General features: G+C 37.0%; 1 protein-coding gene across 1 annotated transcript in view; it reads right to left on the bottom strand.

Moving 5' to 3' along the window:
• Nucleotides 1–5,631: 5,631 nt before the first annotated feature.
• Nucleotides 5,632–24,693, bottom strand: part of WDR64 (WD repeat domain 64) — a 56,827-nt gene continuing 37,765 nt past the window's right edge. The window contains exons 14-28 of the mRNA XM_077781790.1: nt 24,394–24,563; nt 22,455–22,631; nt 21,392–21,522; nt 20,041–20,118; nt 18,320–18,407; nt 16,827–16,869; nt 15,421–15,551; nt 14,028–14,133; nt 12,314–12,375; nt 11,804–11,913; nt 10,842–11,027; nt 7,307–7,406; nt 6,654–6,728; nt 6,439–6,472; nt 5,632–5,720 (exon numbers count right to left, since the gene is read on the bottom strand). Of these exons, the coding sequence (XP_077637916.1) occupies nt 5,632–5,720; nt 6,439–6,472; nt 6,654–6,728; nt 7,307–7,406; nt 10,842–11,027; nt 11,804–11,913; nt 12,314–12,375; nt 14,028–14,133; nt 15,421–15,551; nt 16,827–16,869; nt 18,320–18,407; nt 20,041–20,118; nt 21,392–21,522; nt 22,455–22,631; nt 24,394–24,563 (1,580 nt within the window). The remainder of the gene's footprint in view (nt 5,721–6,438; nt 6,473–6,653; nt 6,729–7,306; nt 7,407–10,841; nt 11,028–11,803; nt 11,914–12,313; nt 12,376–14,027; nt 14,134–15,420; nt 15,552–16,826; nt 16,870–18,319; nt 18,408–20,040; nt 20,119–21,391; nt 21,523–22,454; nt 22,632–24,393; nt 24,564–24,693) is intronic.

The raw sequence follows: 24,693 nt of genomic DNA, 5'->3' as shown, positions 1-24,693 counted from the left end.
AATAATATTTTACTGCATTATTTGGGTGACGTTTCCCTCTCCCTTTCTTAGAGTAGGCAGCTGATGGCAGGTGCTTCCACAGTGCCCACTGCCTTCTCAGTATTACTGGCTGCTCTCATACATAGTCCCAGGCCAGAAGTTGGGGATCGATTTGTGCTGATCTTCTTTCTTTCTCTCTCTCACCTTTGTCTCTCCTCTTGTCTTCTGTATTTCCTCAGGTGCTGTAATGATAGGGCTGGGACCAGACAACAGGGTACCCTGAGTCATCTGCAAATACATGTGTCTATATACTCATCTGGCCTTTACTGATTAGGTTTTTCACTCCTGGAAGTGAAAAGTATCCATTTTTATTCTGATTTCACTGACTTTACTGGTTCATGTTACAGCCACCACATACAGTTACACTCAAGATGCTGATCTTGCTAGACATATCTTCAAAACAGAAAAACCTGCCAGCATCTTGTTAAATTCCAGCTTTCCAAAAAATGGCATCATTAGTGAGGGCTTTAAAGTATTTTAGTTCACTTAAACAGAATGGAGACTTGCAAACTAAAGAGAACAGAGTCACTACTTAATGCACTCCAGGGTACCTATCTATACCTTATAGACTGTCTATAAAGGTTTTAAAGTAACCCAGTCTGGAGCATAATTAAGACAGAGCTTGGTAGCACTCAACTTTTATCAGTCTGATTATTTTACACAAGCCTGGTCACACAAGTGCTGGTCTGATCTGACATAGCCTCTATAACCACATTGATAATACAAAGCTATTTCACACAGGTTAATGTCATACAGATGTTTTATCAAATTCTGTTAGAATTTTCTTACAATTCAGAGATGAAAAAAGAGAGGCTTTGATGCAAAAAAAAAAAAAAAAAAATCAGATATTTTGCTGGGATAATTCTCTGGAATCAGATAGGGTGATCAAATACTGTTTGTGCTTTCTGGGATATTTCCCTTGCATCTGTTACATCGAGCCATACTAAGTGCCCTGTTAATTTCTGTTTCTCATATAAGTGTTCTCCTTTGTGCTACATGGAATAGAACTAAAATAGGTTAATCATTAACTAATTATGCCAGTAGCAGCTGAACAGTGTCATGTGTTCCCAACTGAAAGTAATCTAGAGTCTGTTTTTTGCTTTTTTGTAGGTACTGATATATTCTATATTGCTGAGTCTTCCAGCAGCAAATGAAAAACATGTATTTATTCCTCCTTTCCATTTTACCTTTGCTTTTGAAAGTCACTGTCACCAAAGATGTTATATTTGGTCATAATAATTTCACAGAATATCAAGTGGGCAACATGAACCTCATTCTCTCTGTCCCGCATGGTGGATCAATGGAACCTAAAGACATCCCTGATCGAGAGGCTGCCTGTTGGAATGCAATGACATCCTCTTGTATTTTCTCTCATGTCTGTCCTCCTGGAAGTAGTCAAAATGCTATGAAATGCAAAGTGCCTACCAACCAAGACAGGTATACTATAGAGGTGGCTCAGGCTCTTGCTGAAGAAATCAACAAAATTACTGATGGTTTCTTCCCACATATCATCATAAACCACCTACAGAGGTTCAAGATGGATGCTAACAGGGAAAAGGAAGAAGCCTCCTTTGGAATTCCCCAAGCAGAACAGGCCTGGGAGGACTATATGGGATTTTTGACCACTGCAAAATCACAGATGTCAGGTGGCCTAATTCTGGATATCCATGGACAAGCACATCCTGAAAGGTGGATAGAACTAGGTTACACACTTTCAAAAACTTCCCTTAACACAGGTGTATTTTCTGCATCGAATTCCTCAATAAGCCATCTGGCCAGTCAGCTGGTCAATGTGTCTTCTGAGACTTTGATTGCGGGGAACAGAAGTTTGGGTAAATATATTGAAGGACAAAATAAGAGTTACGTTTGTGTGCCTTCTCCATCCAATCCTAGCCCAAATAATGGAAGCTATTATAGTGGCGGGTACATAACAAAGACTTTTGGTTCCCGTAGTTCTGGCACCATTGATGCCATTCAGCTTGAACTGCCCCAGTGGGTGAGGGCAGCTGAAGAGCGTCACAGATTTTGTAAAGCACTGGCAAGGGCTGTAATGAAATTCTGGCAAACTAACTACTGCAGCCAGCAGAAGCACAAACTTCTGCCATGCTGAAAGAGGCTGTCCTGTTAAGATGCCTTTTCTTAATAGAGTAGTGATCTGGAACAATCAAACAACTCATTCACCTGGAACATTTAAGTGCGATATAACTGTGGATGCTGGTAGAAGGAAACCATCCTGCATCAAGATAGAGGAAATCCACAGTTAATACCAACAAATCCATTAACACACACCTTTGTACTAGACCCAGCATTGAAAAGACTGATAAAGATGAGTGGGTGCAAGCATCACTTGCCTGTGCTTAATTTCTTTTCCAGTCTTATCCTCTGATAAACAACTAATCTTCTAATAAATTCTGTGCAATGCCTTAGTGGATTATCTGTTCAAAGAAATTAAATGTCTCTGCTTTCCTATTGACACTTAAGAAAGACAGTTGGATAAGATCATTGTATAAAATGGTTGGGGCCAGGACCAGTTTCTATTTGGTGCTTATAAAGGCCTAGGGTTTGAAAGTAAACGGTAGTGCTGAGCAAAGACATGCAGCCTGATCTACCCCAGTTTTTTTTTAATATAATGAATCATGAAAAAAAGATCTGATAGCACTTACAGCACTCTAACTTGGTCACACTTTAAATAGCATAACAGTAAGATAGTGAGTGGATGGAAGGCTGATAAAGATAGCACACACATATAATGCATTTTTGACAGTTTTCTTTATAGCATGATTCCCTCCTTTCTCTCCTGAGAGCTTGTCCATTATTTCACTCGCCATAAACACTTGATTTTTACTGGCAATAGTACTACATTATGGATAGTTTCTGTACAGTGGAGAGTATAGTGGCATGAACAGCCATGACTACAAGTCAACTCCTAGAAAACACAAGCAATTAATAAAGAAAACTGAAGGGAAAAGGAAGCAAGACTGAAAAGGGTATAATTTGAAAATTAAGAACATATTAAATACTAGCACTGATAAAAGTTTGGTAAAAAGAAATATTGAGTAAATAGTCAGTTTTGAGGAAGTAAGTAGTCAGTTAATGAACAGAAGAGAAGTGGGATATCTGCATCTTGCAACCACAGTAAAACAATTTACACCTGTTAGTAGGGACAATGCCAAAGAGAAAATATTATATTATGTATGCTAAAACATAACACATACGAGCATTAAAATAAATGGTTAAGGATTTCACTTGAACTGTGCACATACAATAATATTTGAAGAATAGGCAATTTTCAGGTAACTGAAAAAGACTTTATGTAGATTTCAAAATTATATAGGACTCAGAATTGCAAGAATGTTGCCTTTCATATGCTAACTGCTAAATCATGGGTCAGATGAAGTGAATACAAGCAGTAAATGACAGATCACACTTTATTTGGTGCCACTTGGTTTGTCAGACAAGTCTGATTTTAGTTTTGATCACAAGATTGGCTAATGTGGTGGGCTGACTCTGCAGACACCAAGTGCCTGCCCAGTTTCTTGCTTGCTTCCTCACTTGTCCTAGTGGGATGGGGAAGAGATGTGGAAGAGCAAAAGTGAGAAAATTCTTGGGCCACAATGAAGACAGCTTAATAGGTGAAGCAAAGCTGCATGTGCAAGCACAGCAAAACAAGAACCAGCTTACCACCAGCAGGCAGATGTTCGTTTAACCACTTCTTGGGAAACAGGGCCTCAGCACACATATTGGAAAGACAATTTGGGAAGACAAACACTATAACCATGAACATCTTTGTTCCCTCCCCATTCCATGAGGATGTTATATGGTATGTGCTGTCCCAGCTGTGTCCTTTCCCAGCTTACTCACTGGCTGTGGGGAAAAAAGCACCTTCTTGTTATGCTGGCATTGCTCAGCAATAGGCAAAACACTGGTGTGTTATCAGCACTGTTTTATTTACTAATTCTGGATCCAGCTGCTATCAAGAAAATTACATTGATCCCTGCCAGATCTGGTACAGCTGATAATAAGGATTTTAAATATACTCCCACATGATCTTTTGCAGCTACCCTTAAATCCATCTAGCCTTATAACAAGTCGAAGGCAGGTAAATAATTGCAAGTCATTTTGTATATTCAGTTAATGAAACGAATGTCTTTTCAAGAAAACCAGCAGGTCAAACACCATTCAATACCAGTGATATAGAAAACCTTATATTTTCTCCAAAATAATAGGTAATAATATCACTAGTTATATGCATTATTATATGCAATTACCTTTTTTCTCACTAAGGTGAGACACTTGGCACCATTTGTATGCTTAGCCAAAGGATGAAAATGTATTTTCTGCTCTGATGTTATGGCAATGTTATGACATTGTCCTGAAATGCTGAAATGCAAGAAAAAATTTGTGGAAGCATAATGGATAATTAATTGAATATGAGTTCAGAAGGCACTTTTCTGGCTTAGAAGATGAATACACTCTTTGAAAGCATAAGCAAGGAGCAAACATGTTGCGGTGTGGTTTGATTTAGTCAGTTTGTTTTATTAATGTTAGTTAGCCTTTATGCTCCCCCATTTGTCCCCTCACAGTTGGTTTGATCCAAAAGTTCCTGCCACTTGGCTTCCCAGTTACCTGTCAATCTTCTCACCTCTCCCTGTTTTCTCCTTATTTGGTTCCATCAATCCGAGTTTGTTTGTACCCTTTTGGCTGTCAATCCTGTAACCACCCCCAGTTTCTTCCAGAAAATTCTGTATCAATCACCCCAGTTTAGCTTTTCTATTTGTCCCCTGACCTTGTGCCTACCCCGTTACATTATCACAGGTTGTTGTAACTGGTGTTATCCCTCTCTGGTTTATCTCCATCGGGCGAAACAGGTTTGCACCCCTGTCCGCCCACCTCCTACTTAAGCTGCTGTAATTTTTGATTTCTTTGGCATTTGTTCCTGCACCCACTCAGAGAGCACCTTTGTTCTTGCCCCACCTGGGGAAAATAAAGACTCTTTGGGCTGGCAGAAAGTATCCTTGTCTCATCCCTTCACCTGCTCTCAGCGTGCGGAGCTACGGAAGCTGCTCACCCACGCCGCAGCACTCGGCACCACCAGGGCGATGGACGCCGTTCCCTGGGGTGCCTCTCTCGTGGTGGCCACCCGGCCTCACACGGGCAGTGCCAGAGGCTCATCCCATCTGCCCGAGGCCGTGGCAGGGAGCCACCGCACAAACAGGCAGAAACAGCAGGGCATATTAACTCTTTGTTGACCTTATGATTAATCTGGCAAGAAAAAAAAGCAGTGTAATATTCAATATTCAGAAGTTCAAACCGGACAAATTGAAGCAGAGAGGAAATCAGTGGTTTTGACATAGATTATAACTGTCAGCAAATATACATTAAGTCAAATGGGCTCTTCAATATCTAATTATAATCATACACTGGCTTTATTAGAATTTATCCTTTGCATGAAGGATTGGAATAGAAGTAAAGGTGTGTTTTCTATATGTTTTACTTAATAATGAAATAGATTTAAACTTAATTGAAAAGCAGAGAAAGAAAAATAACAAAAGAAATCTGCTAATCCACTTAAATGAAGAAGTGAAACTACATTTATTTGTCTTGACTCAAGTCTTCAATGGAATCTGGATACTTTTCCCGTCCCTTGTGACCGGTCTTCTCAGCTTTGATCCTTTGAAGACCTTTAAAAAATTTCAAGAACTAATTAACATACTAAGGTCAATAGACCAGATTGATAGCATTTTGTAACAGCACAGACAAAAATTATATTTTGGTGCACATAGCTTACAGAAAAAGTCTGATTTCATTTTGTTTTAAATCCATTGCAGTGCCCTTGGCTTCAGAGTATTTTATTTTCTTTTTCAGGCAGAAAATGAAACACAGATTTCCAAAGTACATTAATGGTCAGAAAAGTAGCATATGTGCCAATCATTTGAACACTGTGCTCCTGAGTTTTTTCTGACACGTTGTAATGCTGCATGTACAAGGATTAGGTCATATGTATTGGAATACAGAGCTGGAATGCAAAGTATCCTATTAATCCCACCTAACTGGTCATGTAGGATCTAATTATGATCCAAGTCAGTTCTCTAGATACCCTCTACAGAAAGGGGTCAACACCTTTGCTAAGGGTGATTAATTTCATCCTATGATATGTGGGATAGATAAGTCTGTGGAATATTCTGATCTTGCTCCATAAAAGAAAAACCTAAGAAGCTTTGCCAGTCAGATTGCAATAGATCAGATCATTAATACCCATAAAATAGTACTACCTTAAATTACTCAAATCTTTGGACGGATGGGAATCAATAGGTTTGGGGCTGGTTAAAAGAATCCAGTCTGAGCAAAACATTACTGACATGAGGTTGAACAGGAGGAGTAAGCATCTGCAATACTCACTGTTTGGCATGCTCACTTCAATTGGATGCTCAAGCTTCCACCAAAGTTGGAGTTGGAGTTGGATAAGTAGTAATGCAAATCATGTTAGAAAATTAAATTGAGAAGCAGACAATTAACAGTGGAATGTCAGAGCATGTCACTGTAATAAAGTACAAGTGCTAATGGCTTCTGAGGTATGAACAACACAATAAAAGGTAGAAAACACTTTTGCTTACCTCATAGATAGGAAGTAACCCAAATACTGCACCAGCCTCTTTGCTTACAAACTCAAAAGTTTCCAAATGTTGGAGCTGACCAAGGGAAGCCAAAGTCAGTGCATTAGTAGCTGAAGACAAAAGGTAATCAAGACATTCTTACTACAACTGCAAGAGAAATTTTATATTCCCATGACTTTTAAGGTTAAAGCCAAGTAAAGATGGAAGAGCTCCACTGATATTCAATTAGAGTTGTAGAAAGTATATGTAATGAAATCTAACTCTCCTGACTTCTGATTTCATAGGAACCCTGAAAGAACTATTGAATGCAACCAGGAATTCACTGTTATTCTAGTATTTTCACACATCTTTAGAGTAAACTTAAGATATTTAGGTTTTCTGTTGAAGCAGAGGAAGATTTTAGGGTTTCTTTTATATGTTTAAAACAGTTAATCAGTTTGTACTACCTTCTAAACTGAAATTCGGAAATGTGAAAAATGAGAATGAAAACCACAGAGATTTAGAGCCCTCTGTTTTTGCATTTTTGTCTAGCTTGTCCATTGAATAAGAAAGATATGCAGGGTTATTTATGGATAATTTAAAAATAAAAAATACAATTTTATTTACTATATATACCTGGCACAGAACATAAATTTGTCATATACATTAGCTACCTTTTCAGGAGCCAGAGCTCTGAAAAACTTGAAGCCATGAACTGCTTCCTCATGTCCAGCCTTTTCTAAATCTGAAGGTGATCCAGTCAGTGACTTCAACCTGTACGTACAAGACAGAAAAAATTTGAAGTTCCTATCAAAATGACAGTTATTAACACAATATTCATATATGATGCCAAAATGAAATTATTTTGAACTAGGCTCCAAAATGAAATTATTTTGAAGTATATGTGATTTCATATATCTTCAAAATATAATTTATATTAGGACCTTCATAGGTGTCATGGAGTGCTTCACTAATATTTTGCCAATCCAGGTATGGCTGTCACCTGTAGAAGGCAGGAAATCTTAATATAAACACCATTTACAAGAGTCATGTGCTAACTCTCTGGTAATGGCTTTTCAGCATTTCTTTAAGTTTTGACTTGAACACCTGAATGTGACTTTCATAACAAAAGTGTCCTTTGCTCATATGCCTGGTTTCCAAATTTAGTCATGAGAAGAAATTATCTGGATTTACTGCTAGCACAGATTAACAGTTGCCTTTATAATCAGAAAAGTAAGTCAGGTCGCACAACCTAAGGAACTACAGGGAGAAACTGAGACCATTCTTCTATGTGGCTCTATTTACCTCCTGGCATTTTTCAATCTATCTTCTGAGATGCTTGTTTAAACTGTAAGCACCTATGCTGCTCAGGTGGGTTTGTGCCTTTTTAAGTGCTTTCACATTTGGGGAATATTCTCCCCCAGCTTTCTCCTGGAGAAGCTAGCTGGTCATGGTGTGGCCAGGTGCACTGTTTGCTAGATAAAAAATGACTGGATGGCCAGGCCCAGAGAGTGGTGATGAATGGAGTTAAATCCAGCTGGCACACCAGCTGGAGTTTAGTGATTTGTATTCCAGAGAGCACAAGTGGTGTTCTCCAGGGCTTACTGAGGGGCGCAGTTCTGTTTAATATCTTTATTAATGATCTGGAGGAGGAGATTGAGTGCACCCTCAGTATGTTTGGAGATCACAGCGGGAAACCTTTGCAGAGAGACCTGGACAGGCTGAACTAAGGGACCAAGGCCAGTGGTATGAGGTTCAACAAGGCCAGGTGCCAGGTCTTGCCCTTGGTCACAAGAACCCCTGATAGTGCTGCAGGCTGGGGCACAGTGGCTGGAAAGTTGCCACTGGAGGTGCTGACCCACAGTGGCTGAACATGAGCCAGCTGTGCCCAGATGGCCAAGAAGGACAATGGCACAATAGTCACTAGCTCAGCTGGCTGAAGCATTGTGCTCATAATGCTAAAGCTGTGGGCTTTGGCATCGTATGACCTGTACAGATCATTCATTTAAGGATTGGACTTGATGATCCTTGTGGGTCCCCTTCCAACTCAGAATATTCTGGGATATTCAATCTGTGGTATACAAATAGTGTGGCCAGCACGACTATGGGTGATTGTCCTCCTATACTCGGCACTGGTAAGGGCACACTTCAAGTGCTGTGTCCAGTTCTGGGCCCCTCAATTCAGGAAGAATGTTGAAGTACTGGAGTGAGTCCAGAGAAGGGCAACAGAAGTGGTGAAGGATTGAGAGGATAAGTCCTATGAGGAGCAGATGGGAGAGCTGAAGTTGTTTAGCTTGGAGAAAAGGAAGCTCAGGGGAGATCTTATTGATCTCTACAACTGCCTGAAAGGAGGCTGTAGCCACGTGGAGGTTGGCCTCTTCTCACAGATGACAACAGGACAAGTCTAAAGTTCCCCCAGGGGAGGTTTAGATTAGATATCAGGAAATAATTGTTTGCTGAAAGGGTAGTCAGGCATGGGAACAGGCTGCTCAGGGAGGTGGTGGAGTCACCGCTCCTGAAAGTGTTCAAAAGGCATCTGGATGTAGCACTTGAGGGATATGGTTTAGAAGTGAATATGGTGGTCCTTGGTTAATGGTTGGACATGATGATCTTAGAAATATTTTCCAACCTTAATGGTTCTATGATTCAATGAATATATATCTTTAAATAACACTTGTAACATGATTTGTGAATTGAGATCCTAAAATGTTATCTTGGTGATGAATATTGTATGAGTTATCCAGTAAGTGAATTATACTAGCATGATAAAGATAAGTGACTTGTCCCAAGACAATTGCCTGCATCCTACAGTACAAAGACTAGCATCCATAAGTAAGACAGCCTTTTGGATGATGGTTGGCTAGCTCTCCATTACAATATTTGATACAGTTAATCCAGAGGAACCAAGTCACTCTTGAGGTGACAGCACATAAAGTTTGTAGAAGGATAAGTCTGAAACTTTCTATTGCACCGAGTGTGGCTGCTTTTTTTCTCCAGTTCTCTACACAGTTAAGCATTTCTCATTTTTTTGCTCTTTGTTTAGCTAATGTGTTTAAATGTATGATAGCCATTCTCCTTGACTGAAATATTTGAAGAATCCTCAAAAAGTTGTCATAGTCTGACACAGGCATGTAATTTGTGGAAAGTTTCTTTCAGGTTATCTGACTCAATGATAGTATCTTTGGTTCCAGAGGTTTCAAACTGGCTACTGACTAGTCAGAGGAACTACAGAGGTCCTTCAAACATGGCCAAGCACTTCTCTGTATTGATGAGTTACTGTTCTAACTGCAGTGACACTACTTGTATTAGTAAGAACTCCCTGGAATAATAATTATTAGCAGGATACCAAATTAAATGGGGTAACAGTAAAGCAACTTAAGAGATTTTCCATTGTTCCAAATTGCTTTGCTTGAAAGTCAGCCTAAGAATGGACATGGTATATGAAACCTTACCACTAAACAATGCATGACTTTTTAAGTTCTAAATATTTTTTTCAATATTTGGACTCTTGTTACTTAAGACACTGCATGTATTGCCTCTGAAGATGCCCTCTTCAATATTTCTCTTCACTTGGTTAATACACTAATTAATGAACCAGAGTGTTCCAGGACTAGAAATATATACTTAAACTAACAGCCCAAGGCTCTCTGACTGGACTTGTAACTAATCCCATCTCCCTTAAGAATTCTACCTAGAAGAAAAGTTCAACACTGCTACTGAACACACATGTATGCCAGTTTCACAACGCCATGATCTGTGAATCCTCTACCCATGTATGTGAATGTATCCATAATATCCCAGCAAGTTTAAGATGACCATTTCTTAAACTGAAAGATTAAATTTGGTTTATTCTTCTAGAAGGATTTGTGTTTTGCTCGAAAAAATTCACATTAAGCTGTTCAGGCAACAGGCTGTTATCACAAACAGCATATATTATATACAACCTCTAATTAGGCTAAAAGCTGAGACAAGTATCTAGTCATCACTATTACTGAGTTCAAACCTTGAATGTCACCTAATCCTGACTGTCACCAAGTCATAAAAAGGAAAATATTTATCCATACTGGGTCAAAAAACATCTTTAGAAAGATTTTTCTGAATAACAAATAGTACTTTTTTTCCCTGACTTTCAGATGAAAGGTGTTTTTAAAGCTTGTTTTCAAAACTGTTCCCCCAATAATACATGTATGTAAATGTATGAGATCTTACTTGTCTCTGTCCAGCACGAGAGGATAGAGAACCTCCTTCTTTTCTGTATGTTTGCTCTCCTCTTTAATTATAGCAGAAAAATCATTAACATCAGAAGGCAAAATCAACCGACTGGTATCTGTTAATTCAAACTTCCTGGCTTGTCCAAAGTAACCAAAATAATATCCAATCCTGGCATGCCAAACCCTACAGACATAGTAGAAGCAGTGCAAAAGGACAGAAAAGAAAAATGGATATTTTTAGAAGTGGAACAGAATTGAGGTAGTATTGTATACATTATCAAATTCTGCAGCACTTTTCTACAGTTCAGAGTGCCAGTCATAAAAAACATCAGTGAGATTGTTTTAATAATGTAAATAATTTGAGAGTGAAAAAAATTCAGAAGGTTGTTGTAAAAAAACAGGAAAAAACCTACTTCATGTTTGTATTTATGAAAATTAAGAGTAAATGAGCCAAAATCCTGAATTGTTCCTGCAGTAAAGTCTGCCACCAGAGTAGGATCTACACAGAATTTCTGCATTTAATACTTGCAAAAAACCCAAGAGAAACCCCTTCAAAGTAACTTGTTAGTTGAGAAGGAATTATAGTTGTCTAAGAAGTATCTTCAAGCTTCCATGGTCTAATTGCATACACATTGATTAGATGCCATACTTAGGATCCATGTCAATTTAACAAATACTGAAAGCTAAAATAGGATTAGAACAGGAAGTAATTAAAAAAATTATGTAGCCATTACCTATGTGTAAAAGTAAAGCAAGGGCTGAAAGAAAATGAAATCTGCAAAAGATCTGCCTTCTGGAGAAGTGTTACGTTAAAACCAGCTATTTTGGGTGCAGAACAGAAAATGCACCCAGTGCATTTTATTTAAGTTCTAGCCTATATAAAAGTGCAGCAAGAAAAGGAACTTTGAAGATAGATCAACTGATTTGTCACAGGAGTAGGAAGTATTAGTTATTTTATACCTGACTGAACTATCAATGGATGCTGTCACTACCACATTTTTCTCCTCTTCAATAAATAAGTCAACCACTTCAGTAGCATGTGCCCTCCAGCAGAGCTCCTCCTTTATTTCCTGAGGGGAAAAGGCAACACAACCACATTTGAGGTAGTTCTGTACCTGATCATGGTTGCTAACTTAGAGGATTTATCAGCATGTCTTTCTGAAAATTAGAAGAGATGAAAAAAATAATCCCTTCATGAAACAGCCTGCAAATGGCATAAGGTAGAAACACCACCCAGGGGACATGGATAAATTTATTCTTAATATACCTTCTTTGAACATAATGAAATAATGCTAACACCATTTTACTTGTGTTTTTTTCCCCCCACAGCATCAAGTTATTACTTCAAGCAGAAAACACCATCTTTATATGCAGAAAACATTTTTATCCCTGTGGAGCTCTGTATTACTTTTTTTCTGTTTGTCTGGGTATACTTTTCAAGTTAAGAAGGTCTTACGGATAATTCCTTACATTTTTTTTATTTCGTGAATCTTCTAAGAATGAGGCCATGTTCCAGCGAAAAATATATCCCTCTGTTGCAGAAAGGAGAAAGCAAAACACCAGTAAATTTCTTTAGCGCTACACCTTCACTTGTTGCTGCCATTTACTCTCAGTAGATTTTGGGCAGAATGAAGAAGAGAACAGAGTTCAGTTCATTTATTGTGAATATAACTATCTTATTGTCAAGCTCAGAGTAGAAATAATGGACTGTTCATTAATATGCAAAGAAACACCTATGCAAGTTGTGAGCAATGTGTCATTAACTGGACAGGTTTGAAATGGACGGTAAAGCTTTTTCTTTACATTAGGAGTGAAAAGCAAGAGTTATCTTATCAAGACAGTTGTCTATTGTGCAGCCAAGGTATGAGAACTTCCTGGGGATTACACTGTTTTTCAATCCTGGTAAAATGGACAAAGTTTAATTAATTGTATACATAATGAATACTTAATGTTTTACAACCTTTTAGTGCACTCATGTGAAACTAAAATCAAAGAACCACTTTCCTTATCACCCACAACAGCTCTGTTTCCTACATAGGCTCTCCCGCTCCAGATGAAGTTGCCTCCTACTTCTAATTTCTACTAAAAGACAGGAATATTTTGTGTAATTCCAACTTTCATACCAGTCATATTTGATTTCTAGGACTGTACATTTGCAAGCAAGGGAGGAGGCAGGCAGAGAAGCTGACCTTTTTATAACAAGGAAAAATCTGTAGAGGGGAAATCGGTAGCAGCACTGCAGATAAAAGGGAAGAGTGTGGAAAGCATGAAAAGCAAATACACAGCGACACAAACACAACAAGGCAAAGGGAGAGTATCAAAGGAGTAGGGAGTAGGATGGATACTTTTCTACAATTAATTGAAATCCTGTTCAGTGCATGCTGCCTTTCTGAACTCATTTACTCATTTGAATAAGAGAGGAGTGGAAACTCCTCATCATTTTCAGAATAAAGATTAAATTATTGCTCAATTTTGAAACAAAAAGGGAAAAATCTCTTGCTCCATCCAATATCTGACCACATAGGAGCAGGAAGCTGGCAGAAAAGAGTTATAATACGTATTTTAAAAGAAAAGTGACACATTATGACAGACACTGAAATGGAAAATTGCCAGGGTGATTCCAAAGATTTGAAGAAGAATCACACAGCAGATAAACTTTTGAACATTCTGCCAAACAAAAGCCAGACTTCATGTGAAATTAAAGGTCTAGTAATGAGCTGCTAGCATTGACAAGTGCTTTTCCTATATAGCTGTTTATACTGCTGGAGCCATTACTGTGCACTCTGTATCAGTGTTTGAATCACAGCTCTTGGTACAGCCCAAGTTGCAATTTTTTATTCAGTATTATTACCATGGAACTGAAATTTTTGCTTGTTCTTAGCAGTAATCTTTGCTCTTGGGATCAATATCACAATTTAGATGGAAAGTATATTCAGGGCATGTGAATGAAGGAAATTTTAATGTCTTTAATGAAAACAATTTACTGATAACACTATAACACTAAACTTTAATTTCCTATCCTTTTATAAAACAAAACAACTTTTATAATTATTTAATTATAGCTTTGATGGAGAAAACCTGGCAGCACTTGGATCATCGTTTCCACATTTCTGGCACATTTAGACCATGGTATTTTCTTATCCTACTGACTGTCCTGAACAAAATGACTAACATGTTTACTCACCTTTACTGCCTGTCAAAAGAATTTTAGTGAAGATGTCTGTACACAGTACTGTCAGAGGACCTGAGGGACGTCCTGAAAATGGCAGAAGTTCTTTCATCAAGTTTCCCTAAAACAAACAAACAAATAACCCCCACATATTTATCTTATAGTATCTACATTCAAAATATTAACTCATCAGAATTTGTGTGTCATTGATTTTATATATTCAACATTGCTGAGCTCATATCTTTTCAGAAACCTACTAAGAAGTTAAATTCCTAAATCTACTAAATGATGAAGACCGCTGTGTATTCTTCTGGATTGCTGTCTCTTGTACGTCATTGAAAGGACAAGCTCTTTAATTCTTCAGATATGTCAGTCTAGTTGCACCTACCCCTACTTCACCACTTACTCCTCATTTGCTATGGAATAACATCAGAATGCTCCTCATTTGCTACTGAAATGTTGTTTTTTTTGATGCAAATGGGCCTATAATGTCTCCTTCACCAGCTTGTTCTATTTTACAAGTTAGCACCAGCAGACTTTCTCCATTATTGCCTCTTCAGGACTGGGAGGATGTGAGGGAGAATGTTTTACTGATAAGGAGATTCTTATTTTGTCATCCATGTAATTACGATGACAATCAGTCTAGTGATGACACCACTGGCATATGAATTTGGAGATTCCTGTACGAATCTAAGCACACTAATACATCAACTATGAAGAAAACAAAACCCAACAAAGCTCACACCTACTATACTTGGATACATTTACCATAATTTTCTATTTTGCATAAAACATCTGCAAAGTTACCTCACCAACTTTCTGAAAAATTCTTCCCATGACTTGCTTTAGCTGGGATTCCTGTTAAAGCCTTACATGGCTGACTTTTCATGATTACTGTCTGCCACAATGAGCAGTATTACAAATCAACTTTCCCTTCTTGTTGTATTTACTCTGTGTATCTTATTTAGAGTAACATGGTGCCTGGAAAAGTCTTATAGATCTGAGGTGATATGATTCTCTCCTCGTTTGTTACCCTACTAGTGCTAGCTGACATGTAAATTTTCCAGACCTATTTAGCCTTTTCTGAGAGTAGGACACTCTGCCTTGCCTGTCATCCTTTTTTTAGAAGGTGAATGTTGTGGGTGAAAAATTAAATTCTAGACTTTCACATAAATTTAGTCAGTTTGTTATAATTACTTTAAATAATTTTTCTTGTTTTCCGCTTGCCATTATGCCCTGCTGAAATTACTAAAGCAGAATTCATTTGTGTCTATGGAAGAAACTGATAACCGAAAGATGCAATAAATATCTGCTGCTGCAATTGTTAGTTAAAGAGCAATTTTCCAAAGATTAGTGGCATTATCTTCTCAATGTTCCAGTCCCTTCCCAAAGACATTCAGTTGGCTACCTGAATACTCCATAGGCGGATACAGCTACTTTCATGAGCAGAAGCCAGTAGAGGTGATAATCCTGCTCTAGCCTTCAACAACTGTTCATTCATCTTTGGATTTTGGGTGTCCTTACAGCTAGTTGTTTCTTCTGCTTTGGAACACAAATGATCATATATTTTCTCAAAAGGTTTTAGTATTGCTTTTCAATGCACAGAAATTACATAACACACGAAAAAGAATTACATTTGAAAATAAAACTCATCATCAAGGCAGTGTTACTCTAAAAACATTACAGGTATAGATAAAGATAACTGAAAAGAAGTGGGAACAGTCTTCATTATCTTATTTAAACCAGCCAGAACTACTGCTCGGTGATGTAGGGGAACCTTATTTAGAAGAGAGCCATAGATTTTACAGGAACGACAAGCACCAGTGAGAGTGGAGGAGGAGTGCAGGACAGTGGTCATCAGGACAGCTACCAGGCAAATGTGCAGCCTCTGCATGAGGCTTCTAGAGACAACAATGAATTCAGCAATGAAATTTAACAATGAGGTGACACTTAAAAATTCTGTAATCATAGATTTCTATACTTACTTCTCCAATTGAAAACTTCTGCTAAATGCAAGGAGATGATCACAGAGACCCATTCTGAGGTTCTGCTGTGACTTTTCCAGAGCTGGAGATGCTGGCAGGACCTTCATAGACATTCAGTGGATGCAAGACCTAACGTGTGTCTTTTTTCATTGGGCAACTACAAGGCTTAGGAATGCTCTGGTTTTAGGGTGTACTGTGCTTTTTTGCCCAAATAATTTGATCTTAAATCCATATTGCAGATGATCAAATTTCTTATTATTGGGAAATTCTGCTTTCCAGCAGAGGATTTATAAGGGATTCAGAAGATCTTAGAGGATTTATTTCTTGTAAATTCACCAATTCATTTGCACAGCTTTAACTCTTAGGCACTAGGCTCTCCCTTGATTATGATATTTAAGGACAGACACCAAAATTAAGAATTTTCTTTCTAAAATGTCACCTAGTTTCAAGGCTTTTTGTCTGTGAGACTGATGCTTGACTAAAGTTGGCTCTTGCTATACTATTTCAATAATTCATTGATTGAATATTTATGTAGTATAAATACATAGCTGTATAGCTGACATTCCCAAACTCTGAAAGTGTTATCATGTCAACTTGGAGAAAAACAGCAATTAAGGTCTTGCATATCCTGGATCCTGTCTTGGTTTTTGGGAAATAACTGCAAATCAGGAGGGAGACGAAGATGATGAGTTCTGTCATTCACATGCCAGAAGTTATCTAATTATTCTAAACAAAGTTTGCCAGACAAACTGACAAACTCAGTTTCTGCAATAGCCTGGGCAGAACTTGTGGATCAACATCAAAAAGAATGAAAATCATCTTTCTGTACCTGTTTTTATTTCAGTATTAATTTCATCACTTTCCGCATTTTTCTAGAAGAAAGGAATAAAATGTAAGAGAATTACGAAGTGGAATTTGGATTTAACTACAGAACAGTTCATTAGTTGAAATGATTGTAAGAACTTATTTTTTTAGATGGATTATTCAAATATTCCTCAAATTTCCACTGAGTATAAACAAGAAACACTTTATTTGAAGAGAATAAACAGATGAACAAATAAAAAACAAAATTAATGGACATTAAGGAGCAAGTTAAATGTAAATTTAGCTGAATAGACAATTTCTTAAGACAAGCAAAGTCAGTCACAATCGTGAATGTAACCTTTGAGATCTCTTTGAGAATGTCATTCAGAACACACATATAGTGTTGTCACTGCCTTGAGCAAAAATTAGCAAAGCTTATAAATACATTTATGCATATATAAACCTTTACTCATGTCTGCATTTTCAGTGAGGGAATTTTCAGAAATCCTCATTTGTGCCTTGCCACACAGGCTTCTGAGGATCCCCAAGGCTGACAGTAATCAGTATCCTGATGTCAGAAATTGCCAAGTCAAATAAGGCAGGGAAAACCCTGTGGCCCTGAGTGTTTGAGGTATCTCAGAAGAGGGCAAGTCACTTAAATCTTATCCTACACATTTATATGTAAGGCTTGGTGTATATAGCTTTCAGGCATCTTTTCAAAGGCTGAAAATCACTTTCCATTTGTTATTCTAGTGAGGACACAGAACAGTGCATTGGATACTTCAGTTTGCAGATAGCAATTAAGCCAGAGTTTGCTTGGGAATCTATCCAAGTGCCATATTCTGCTGAAACAACATGCTAGTAAGAATCTCAGAGGTAGAAGGATTTTCCTCTTTTTGCCTACTTACTTTTTATTGCTCTGCAAGTATGGCATGTCCTTCTGGCATAGAAGGCCAAAAAGTGTCACAAAACCCATAACAATATCCTTAGTAAAAATATACAGATTGAGACACTGATACAGCATTGGTAAAATAAAATTTAAAAAGATGCTTTCATTTGAAAGAATGTATCCAAGCAAGTGTGGCTGCAATGTTGAAGTGGTTCCACTTTTATTCAAGTCCTTTATAATTTTTCTATTTTACCTTCCCCCTTGAATCCTTGTATACCCCTACATGAAAGTCAAAATTGCTGGTGATAAGTATCTGCCAAACACTTTGACAGTTAGCTATTCCATGTGTCACAGAGCCAGCTGTCTAACAAAGGATTCTTAATGCACCGTGACAGTCAGTTTAACAAAGCTAAACAAAGCTTTGTTAATTCTTAATAATTCTTAGCAATTCTTAATTTCTTCATAATTCATTCATAATTAATAATTCTTAATTTATAATTCTTGATATTTAGTTTTGCAGATGGTGTTAGGGAGGCATTTTAGTAAGTTACAGTATTTTAAAATCAAAACAAAAAGAAAATAAAAATTTGTTTTGAATGCTACCAAATCCATCAAACCACCCACCCTACCTCATGCTGGTCTGAAGAACTTCCTTTCTGCTCTGCAATGGCACTGGCATCACTCCTCACAGGAGTAGGGGACAGGGAACTTCTTTTCCTGTGTGAAAGAAATTACTGAAGATCACTGACATTCTTGAAGATACTATTTGATACCTGGAAATCAATATCATCCAGCATTAAAAAGCATAATAAAATAGTACTTAAACTGATTAGACTAAGAATTATTGGTTTTATATATTTTTTCAAGTAACTAGGCAATATTTGCATATTACACAGCCAGCCTTTCCTGGCAGGAGTTTTGAGGTAACGAAATCCACGTAATTAAAAAGTAACATTGGTATTCATCCTTAAAATTAACTGCCTGACAATGGCTTTTTCCCTTTCATTTTACACAGTACTTTATCTGCAAATAGTTTTCAATTAATAATAAAAAACTTACTTTAAAACTGTTATGCAAACTCTCAATAATGTGGTTTTTGTGGAAGAAAATAATGGCAAAAAATGGATGTGATCGTTAATGGTATTTTTTATGAGTCATGAAAAATTCTTACTGTGTTAATAAGTGATTCTTGCCACATAACACACTAATGTCACAGCTGCTCTGCTTTCAGCAAGAGTATCTGAATAATTTGGATAGTTAGAAAGTATGCAGCTGGGGTAGTCCACCTAAATTTGGTCAGGTAGCCATAACTTTGCAATTTTCAGTGTTTGATTTTACAGCTTTGCTATCATGTTTGAACATTTTTGTGTGTGTATGATCACAGTCAAATTTATCCAGGTATTTTCCCAGTAAATACAAAACATCCTAAGACTGTATGATTTTCCAAGAAATTGTAGGATTCTCCTGTTTAAGAATAGTAAGATCTTATCCTAATTTATATAAAAAAAAATCTATCCATGAATTTTAATCATTCCTATTTTTAAAATTTAGCTAGGATTTCTTAAACTAATCATTAAGTTATCATGTACTTATTAAAAGAGAATTTATGTTCAATTAAGTAGCGCTGATATCAAGTAGCATAAGCTACTTGAAGATTTTAAAACAACATAAGACCATCAACCAGCTTTATGGCTCACAAGAGCAAAAAAGCTATCTAATTGCTAAAAAAACTTAAAGCTGCATAAGTATTTAAGCCATACTGAATCCTTTTGGCTACCCCATTGGAACACAAGTGCTTCTGAAGTGATGTACAGGTGCAAAGCCTTTCTTTCCAAATGAGTTTATTTGGCTAAAAATCTCTTTTTCTTCCAACACTACCAACCTATGGAAGGTTCTACCTTGTTTTAAGGGGTATCTTGTGGCTACATGCTTTGATGTGCTTTCCTCTTTGCTGAGAGTATCTAAAAGCAGGAGGATTTTATCAGGTTTAAAATAAAAAAAGAGCCTGCTGCCACACAATTATCTCATAGAGATAGAAGTTATGGTACACTGGAAAACTGAAACCGGGCAAAAGCTACCTTCTGTTGAATTCTTCAACATATTTGAGACTTATGAGACCATTTAGAGGAAAAAGGAGAGCTGAATGAAAAAAAAACCAACCATTTTGTTTGACAAGCATTATGAAAGTGTAAGACTGGGAAAATTAATTAACTGCATGGATCTGAATTGATTAAATACAAATAAAATCTCAATTCAAATAATCTGTCTTGGAGAAACATTACATCATTTTACTACAACAAAATTCCAAGCGACTGTGCCTGTCCCCAAGGAAGATAAAATGCAGAGTTACCTGGAAGAGGAAATCCTATGTACAAGGAATAATATGGCATTGACTCCAGAGCCCTGGTTGTCTTCAGTAGTTTTATGCCTGGAAACAAAGATATTTGTACAGGATATGTCAGATAGGTTGTGTATTTTTCCAGAAAATGTTACAAATTTAACTTGTAAAAAATTAAACTTTAAATATCCCAGAATGCGTGCCACCCAAAATTTTAGACAGTTTTTCAGAATCAGTTAATCAGTCATGATGGTTTAATGTCAGTGGACAACACATACAGAATGTGCCTGTTGCAGGAAAAACAGGTACCTAATGGAATGATGAAAATTTCATTCAGCCAAGTATTTTCTTGAGGATTAGTATTTAAGAGGAAAGTGAATTAACTTAAATAACTAAGTTAATGTTAGCAATGTTCCTTCTTCCTGGCACTCAAGCAGTGATGTGAGTCCCTGGTAAAGTACTCTACTGACATTGACTTCCTGTCTTCCATGCATCAGTATGAATTAGCTGACTCATATATGGGGAAGCAAATATAAAGAAAAAGCCACTGTCTGAACTGCAGTAAAGTTTTGGTTATTTTCCATGGTGCAGAAAACTCATCTCACTTTCTCACAAACCTGCCAATTTTGCACATGAAGGATGAAGTGAAACTCTTGGTTAGGATAGTTAAATATTAACTTTGTATAGTCCTAAAAGACCTGTATTCCTTCACTAACACAGGAATACTGCTATGCTGCTCCACTCAGTCTAACCAGACATATTGCCGTGGTTCAGTTTACTGAGATAGCAGCTTAATGGGGATAAGAATATCTGGAACCATCCTATGATCACTCTTTGTCTCTGTCTCTGAAAGATCTTTACTCTCAAACCTCCAAAATCACATCAGGTTTCTCCTCATTGAATGTGACTTTTAGTCTTCTAGGTATGGACAGTGATTGAGATACTGATAATATTGAACTTCTGCAATTATCATCTGAAGTAGCATTACTTCCAAATGTCCTCCCAAACACAAAACTTCCAAAATAAGGATGTTTCTAGAGCTCTGTAGCAGCCTCTAGTCAATGACTAGAGTGATTTATATAGTGAGTTTCCTTCAGTGGCAGTGCTGAGTTACATTAAAACATTATTTTAAATTATATCATCCCTTCCCCAAATCACTCTTCTATCACTTCTCCTACCTGAAATGTCAGGACTACCTAGCAAAGTAATTTGAAGTGGGAGGGAGGAGGGCCCATATAAATTGCTACTTTAATTCCTGCTTGTAAATCACCTTTTATATTTGGGCATATTGGAATTTCTAGTATGACATTTGAAAAGTTTGCATGACATATTGGAGATCAAAAGGCATGAAAGTAATACTTACAGGCATTTCACAGAGGCAGATTCAAAATCCCACAAATTTATTTCACCATTTGCACTTCCTGTAGCTATCAATCTGCCTCCTTCTACTTTTAAAACATCAAAACACCTAATATCCACAGAAGATAAAAAAGTCTACAAAGAGGATTAAAAGAAAAAATTGAGTAGGAGTAAGAGTAGGATGCTACAGACTGATATATTTTAACTGTTAATCTAACAAAATGCCTAAATTGACAGTGTCTAGAACAAACGTATATGGGATGCTATTTTAATGCTGTTGTATTTGAGCTACATAGAAGCACCAGAGGAAACAGGCAGTGAAAATATTGGGAAACTCCCTGCTGCAGAGGACAGGGGCCTCCAACCTCACCTGCTTTTTACAGTACAGTTGCAATTTGAGCATGTGAAAACAGATGTAAGGGCTGAAGGTTAATCAAAAGTAGGTATCTATGGAGATACTCTAATCAAGTTAAAGGAAGAAGTCTGACCAGAGATGTAATGACCTTTGCATAAACATCATCCACACCTGTTAGTGAAATTTTACAAGACAGAACTTGTCTTGTGGACTATTCAAGTTAAATTGAAACATAATTTTGACATTTTATTTTACAGAAGCAGTAAGAGGAGAAAATGGAATCACTCTGATACTGAGCTTGATCTTTACGTGCCACTACTACTAAAGGTCAGCCTAGCTATAGAAGGAAAGACACCTCATTTCTAGAGGTGTTTATGTGAGAACCTCAATTTACTATATTGTACAGGAATGTCAAGTTTATGTCCAGAGCAACTCCTTAATTATGGTGATAACCATGCAATGGACTTCTAGGAAGATACAGCCCTTAGAAACAGTCACTTTCTTACATGATTTATTCTGTGTATTTACTTCAGTGTACAGTAAAGTTTAGAATCACAGAATCACAGAACGTGTAAGGTTGTAAGGGACTACAGTTGGAAATAATTATTTGGTTGTTGTCGTGTTCCTAAAACATGAAATCTTTGTGAGCACAGTAAACATTTTACATTCTAATCTTCTGTAAATGTTGTGAAACCTTTGAAGTGTTTCTCACCTCTGTGTCATTTTTCATGCAACTGGTGTTACACAGAAGACGAATCTCTGGAAAAAAATCTTGTGTTTTTAAGGAGGCAGGCTTCAGAGACAGATACACAACTGGATTCCTTCGTGGAAATGGCACTATCTCGGGAAGCACCCATGTGACATACAGATCTGTTTGAGTTGAGTCACCCTATTAAAATAACTGACTTAATGAAAGAGGAAGGAAAGGATTTCTCTATTCATAAAGAATTATAGCAAGTGTGTATCAAAAGCTTGTTTTCTTTGACAAATTACAAAAATTGTTACAGGTATTAACTAGCATATGCATAAACTACAAACTGAAGCTTCATCTAGACATATTTCAGCTCCCCTTACCTGCTCTTAGATTAGAAGCTGCACAGCTGTGGAATTCAGAGCTATTGATTTTACTCATTTTAGCTACCTCTTTAGAGTAAGTTGACTCCTTAGTTTTAGCTGCTTATTTCACAAACACCGTTACTCTCCATTTAATATCTACCAAAACATCCAGCAAAAGTGAAGGTTGCTCCAGCTGTGTGAGAAGAAGCTATAACTCAGCTAAAGCTGAGTCTCTGATTCCTCTCCATCATGCCTAGAGGCAACAGGGAGTTACTTCGATGCTTTTCCAGCTATAACAAATTCACCCCAGTATCTAGTTCCTGCTCTAACATGGACATTTCTGTCCGTTTTGAGAAGTGTTACTGAAATCAGCTCCTTAGGTTTGCTACTGTTTTCATAGTTGTCTTGAGCTGCAGAACAAAGGAATAATTAATCTTACGCTATTGAGGTAATAAAACAAGAAATACCTTTAGGAAAGAACTAAAAATGGAGCGATATATAGTAGAGTCCTGCAAAAGATGAACTGTTTTAGGCTGCTACTGCCATTTACCTTGTGAACTACTATATTTAAAGCCTTTAAAAAAGCTAATAATAAAACAACCTGCATTTTTCATTATCACAGAAATGTTTGTGGAAAAATGTAGTTCTGCAAGTATGTGTAACAGTATTAATAGTTTCATAAAGACTTGGAGGAGATTCAACTCCTCACCAATCTGTTTATCAAGGGATACATTTACATAATTTACACTTAATGGGTGGTTGAACAATTTCAGTAATAACACTGAGGAGCAAGTAGTGTGATGCAGTATTTCAAAAAAGTCTGAATAACAGAAGAAAATCCTGTATAAAGCAGCTTTTCATTAGCAGGCTTAAAGGAATGTATTATTTACTGAGATGAGAGCCTGTATATTTCTTTTTTTTTCTCAAATATATGATCTACCTTGCACACAGTAGCTTTAAAGTTTCTGAAGAATTTTGTTCCAAGTTAAACATTCCAATTTGAGGAAATTAATTCCAAAGAAACATGGTTTATCTGAGAAGTTAAGCTAAAAAATTAAGCTATAATTATTTTAAGTTGTGAATGCATCCTGTTAGTTTTAGCTGAAGGGAACACAGAGTATATACTCAAAATCAAGCCAAGCAAGGCAATCTGGTTTATTACTGCCTTGTTTCTCGGTATCAGTTCCTAAGAATCCACTGTCTTAATCTATTATTTTAAACAAAAAAAAAAAAAATTCATCAAAATATCATCTTAAGAAGCTCTTTAAATACATTAAACACTATTTGTAGTAACAACACAAATATTTTAAAGTTACTGTCTCAAAGGATCTGTAACTACTGAAACCTCAATCACAAATGAAAAAGCAAACTTGAGGAAAAAATTATGAGAATGCTGAAAACCAGTAATGGACTAATAAACATTTTATCACTAGACAGAAGGGCAAAAGCTAAGTTGATTACATTGAAGAAGTAGATTGTTCCTTGACAGTTTCTAAAAGTTTATCTACTAATTAATAAAAAAGTCCTATTTTACCTCAGAAATGAGGGGCTAACAAATGAAATTAGTGGGGGAAAAGGAAGCATGTTTGAAAAACCTGAATGATTTTTATCTTCCCTCTCTGCTCCAAAACAATAACTGCATGTTGACCCTCATCAGCCTTCAGATATACTATCTTCAGCATACGATGCTCATCATTGTTGTGTTGCGCTAAAGGCAATGCCTTAACTTCTTGCCCGCTTTCAAACTCCCATATTTTCACTGATCCTACACAGGGATGACAAAAATGTAGAAAAGGGAATGAACTTTATGTAATAACCTGTGTTGCAAATCCAGAATCTTAAATAGGACCAAACAGGGAAAAGAGAAAGAGGTCAAGAGAAAGAGGTCAATTTGA

This window comes from Lonchura striata, chromosome 3 (genome assembly GCF_046129695.1).
Source record: "Lonchura striata isolate bLonStr1 chromosome 3, bLonStr1.mat, whole genome shotgun sequence".
Lineage (NCBI taxonomy): Eukaryota > Metazoa > Chordata > Aves > Passeriformes > Estrildidae > Lonchura > Lonchura striata.
Note: the sequence above shows the minus strand (reverse complement) of the source record. Positions and strands in the feature narration are given on the sequence as shown.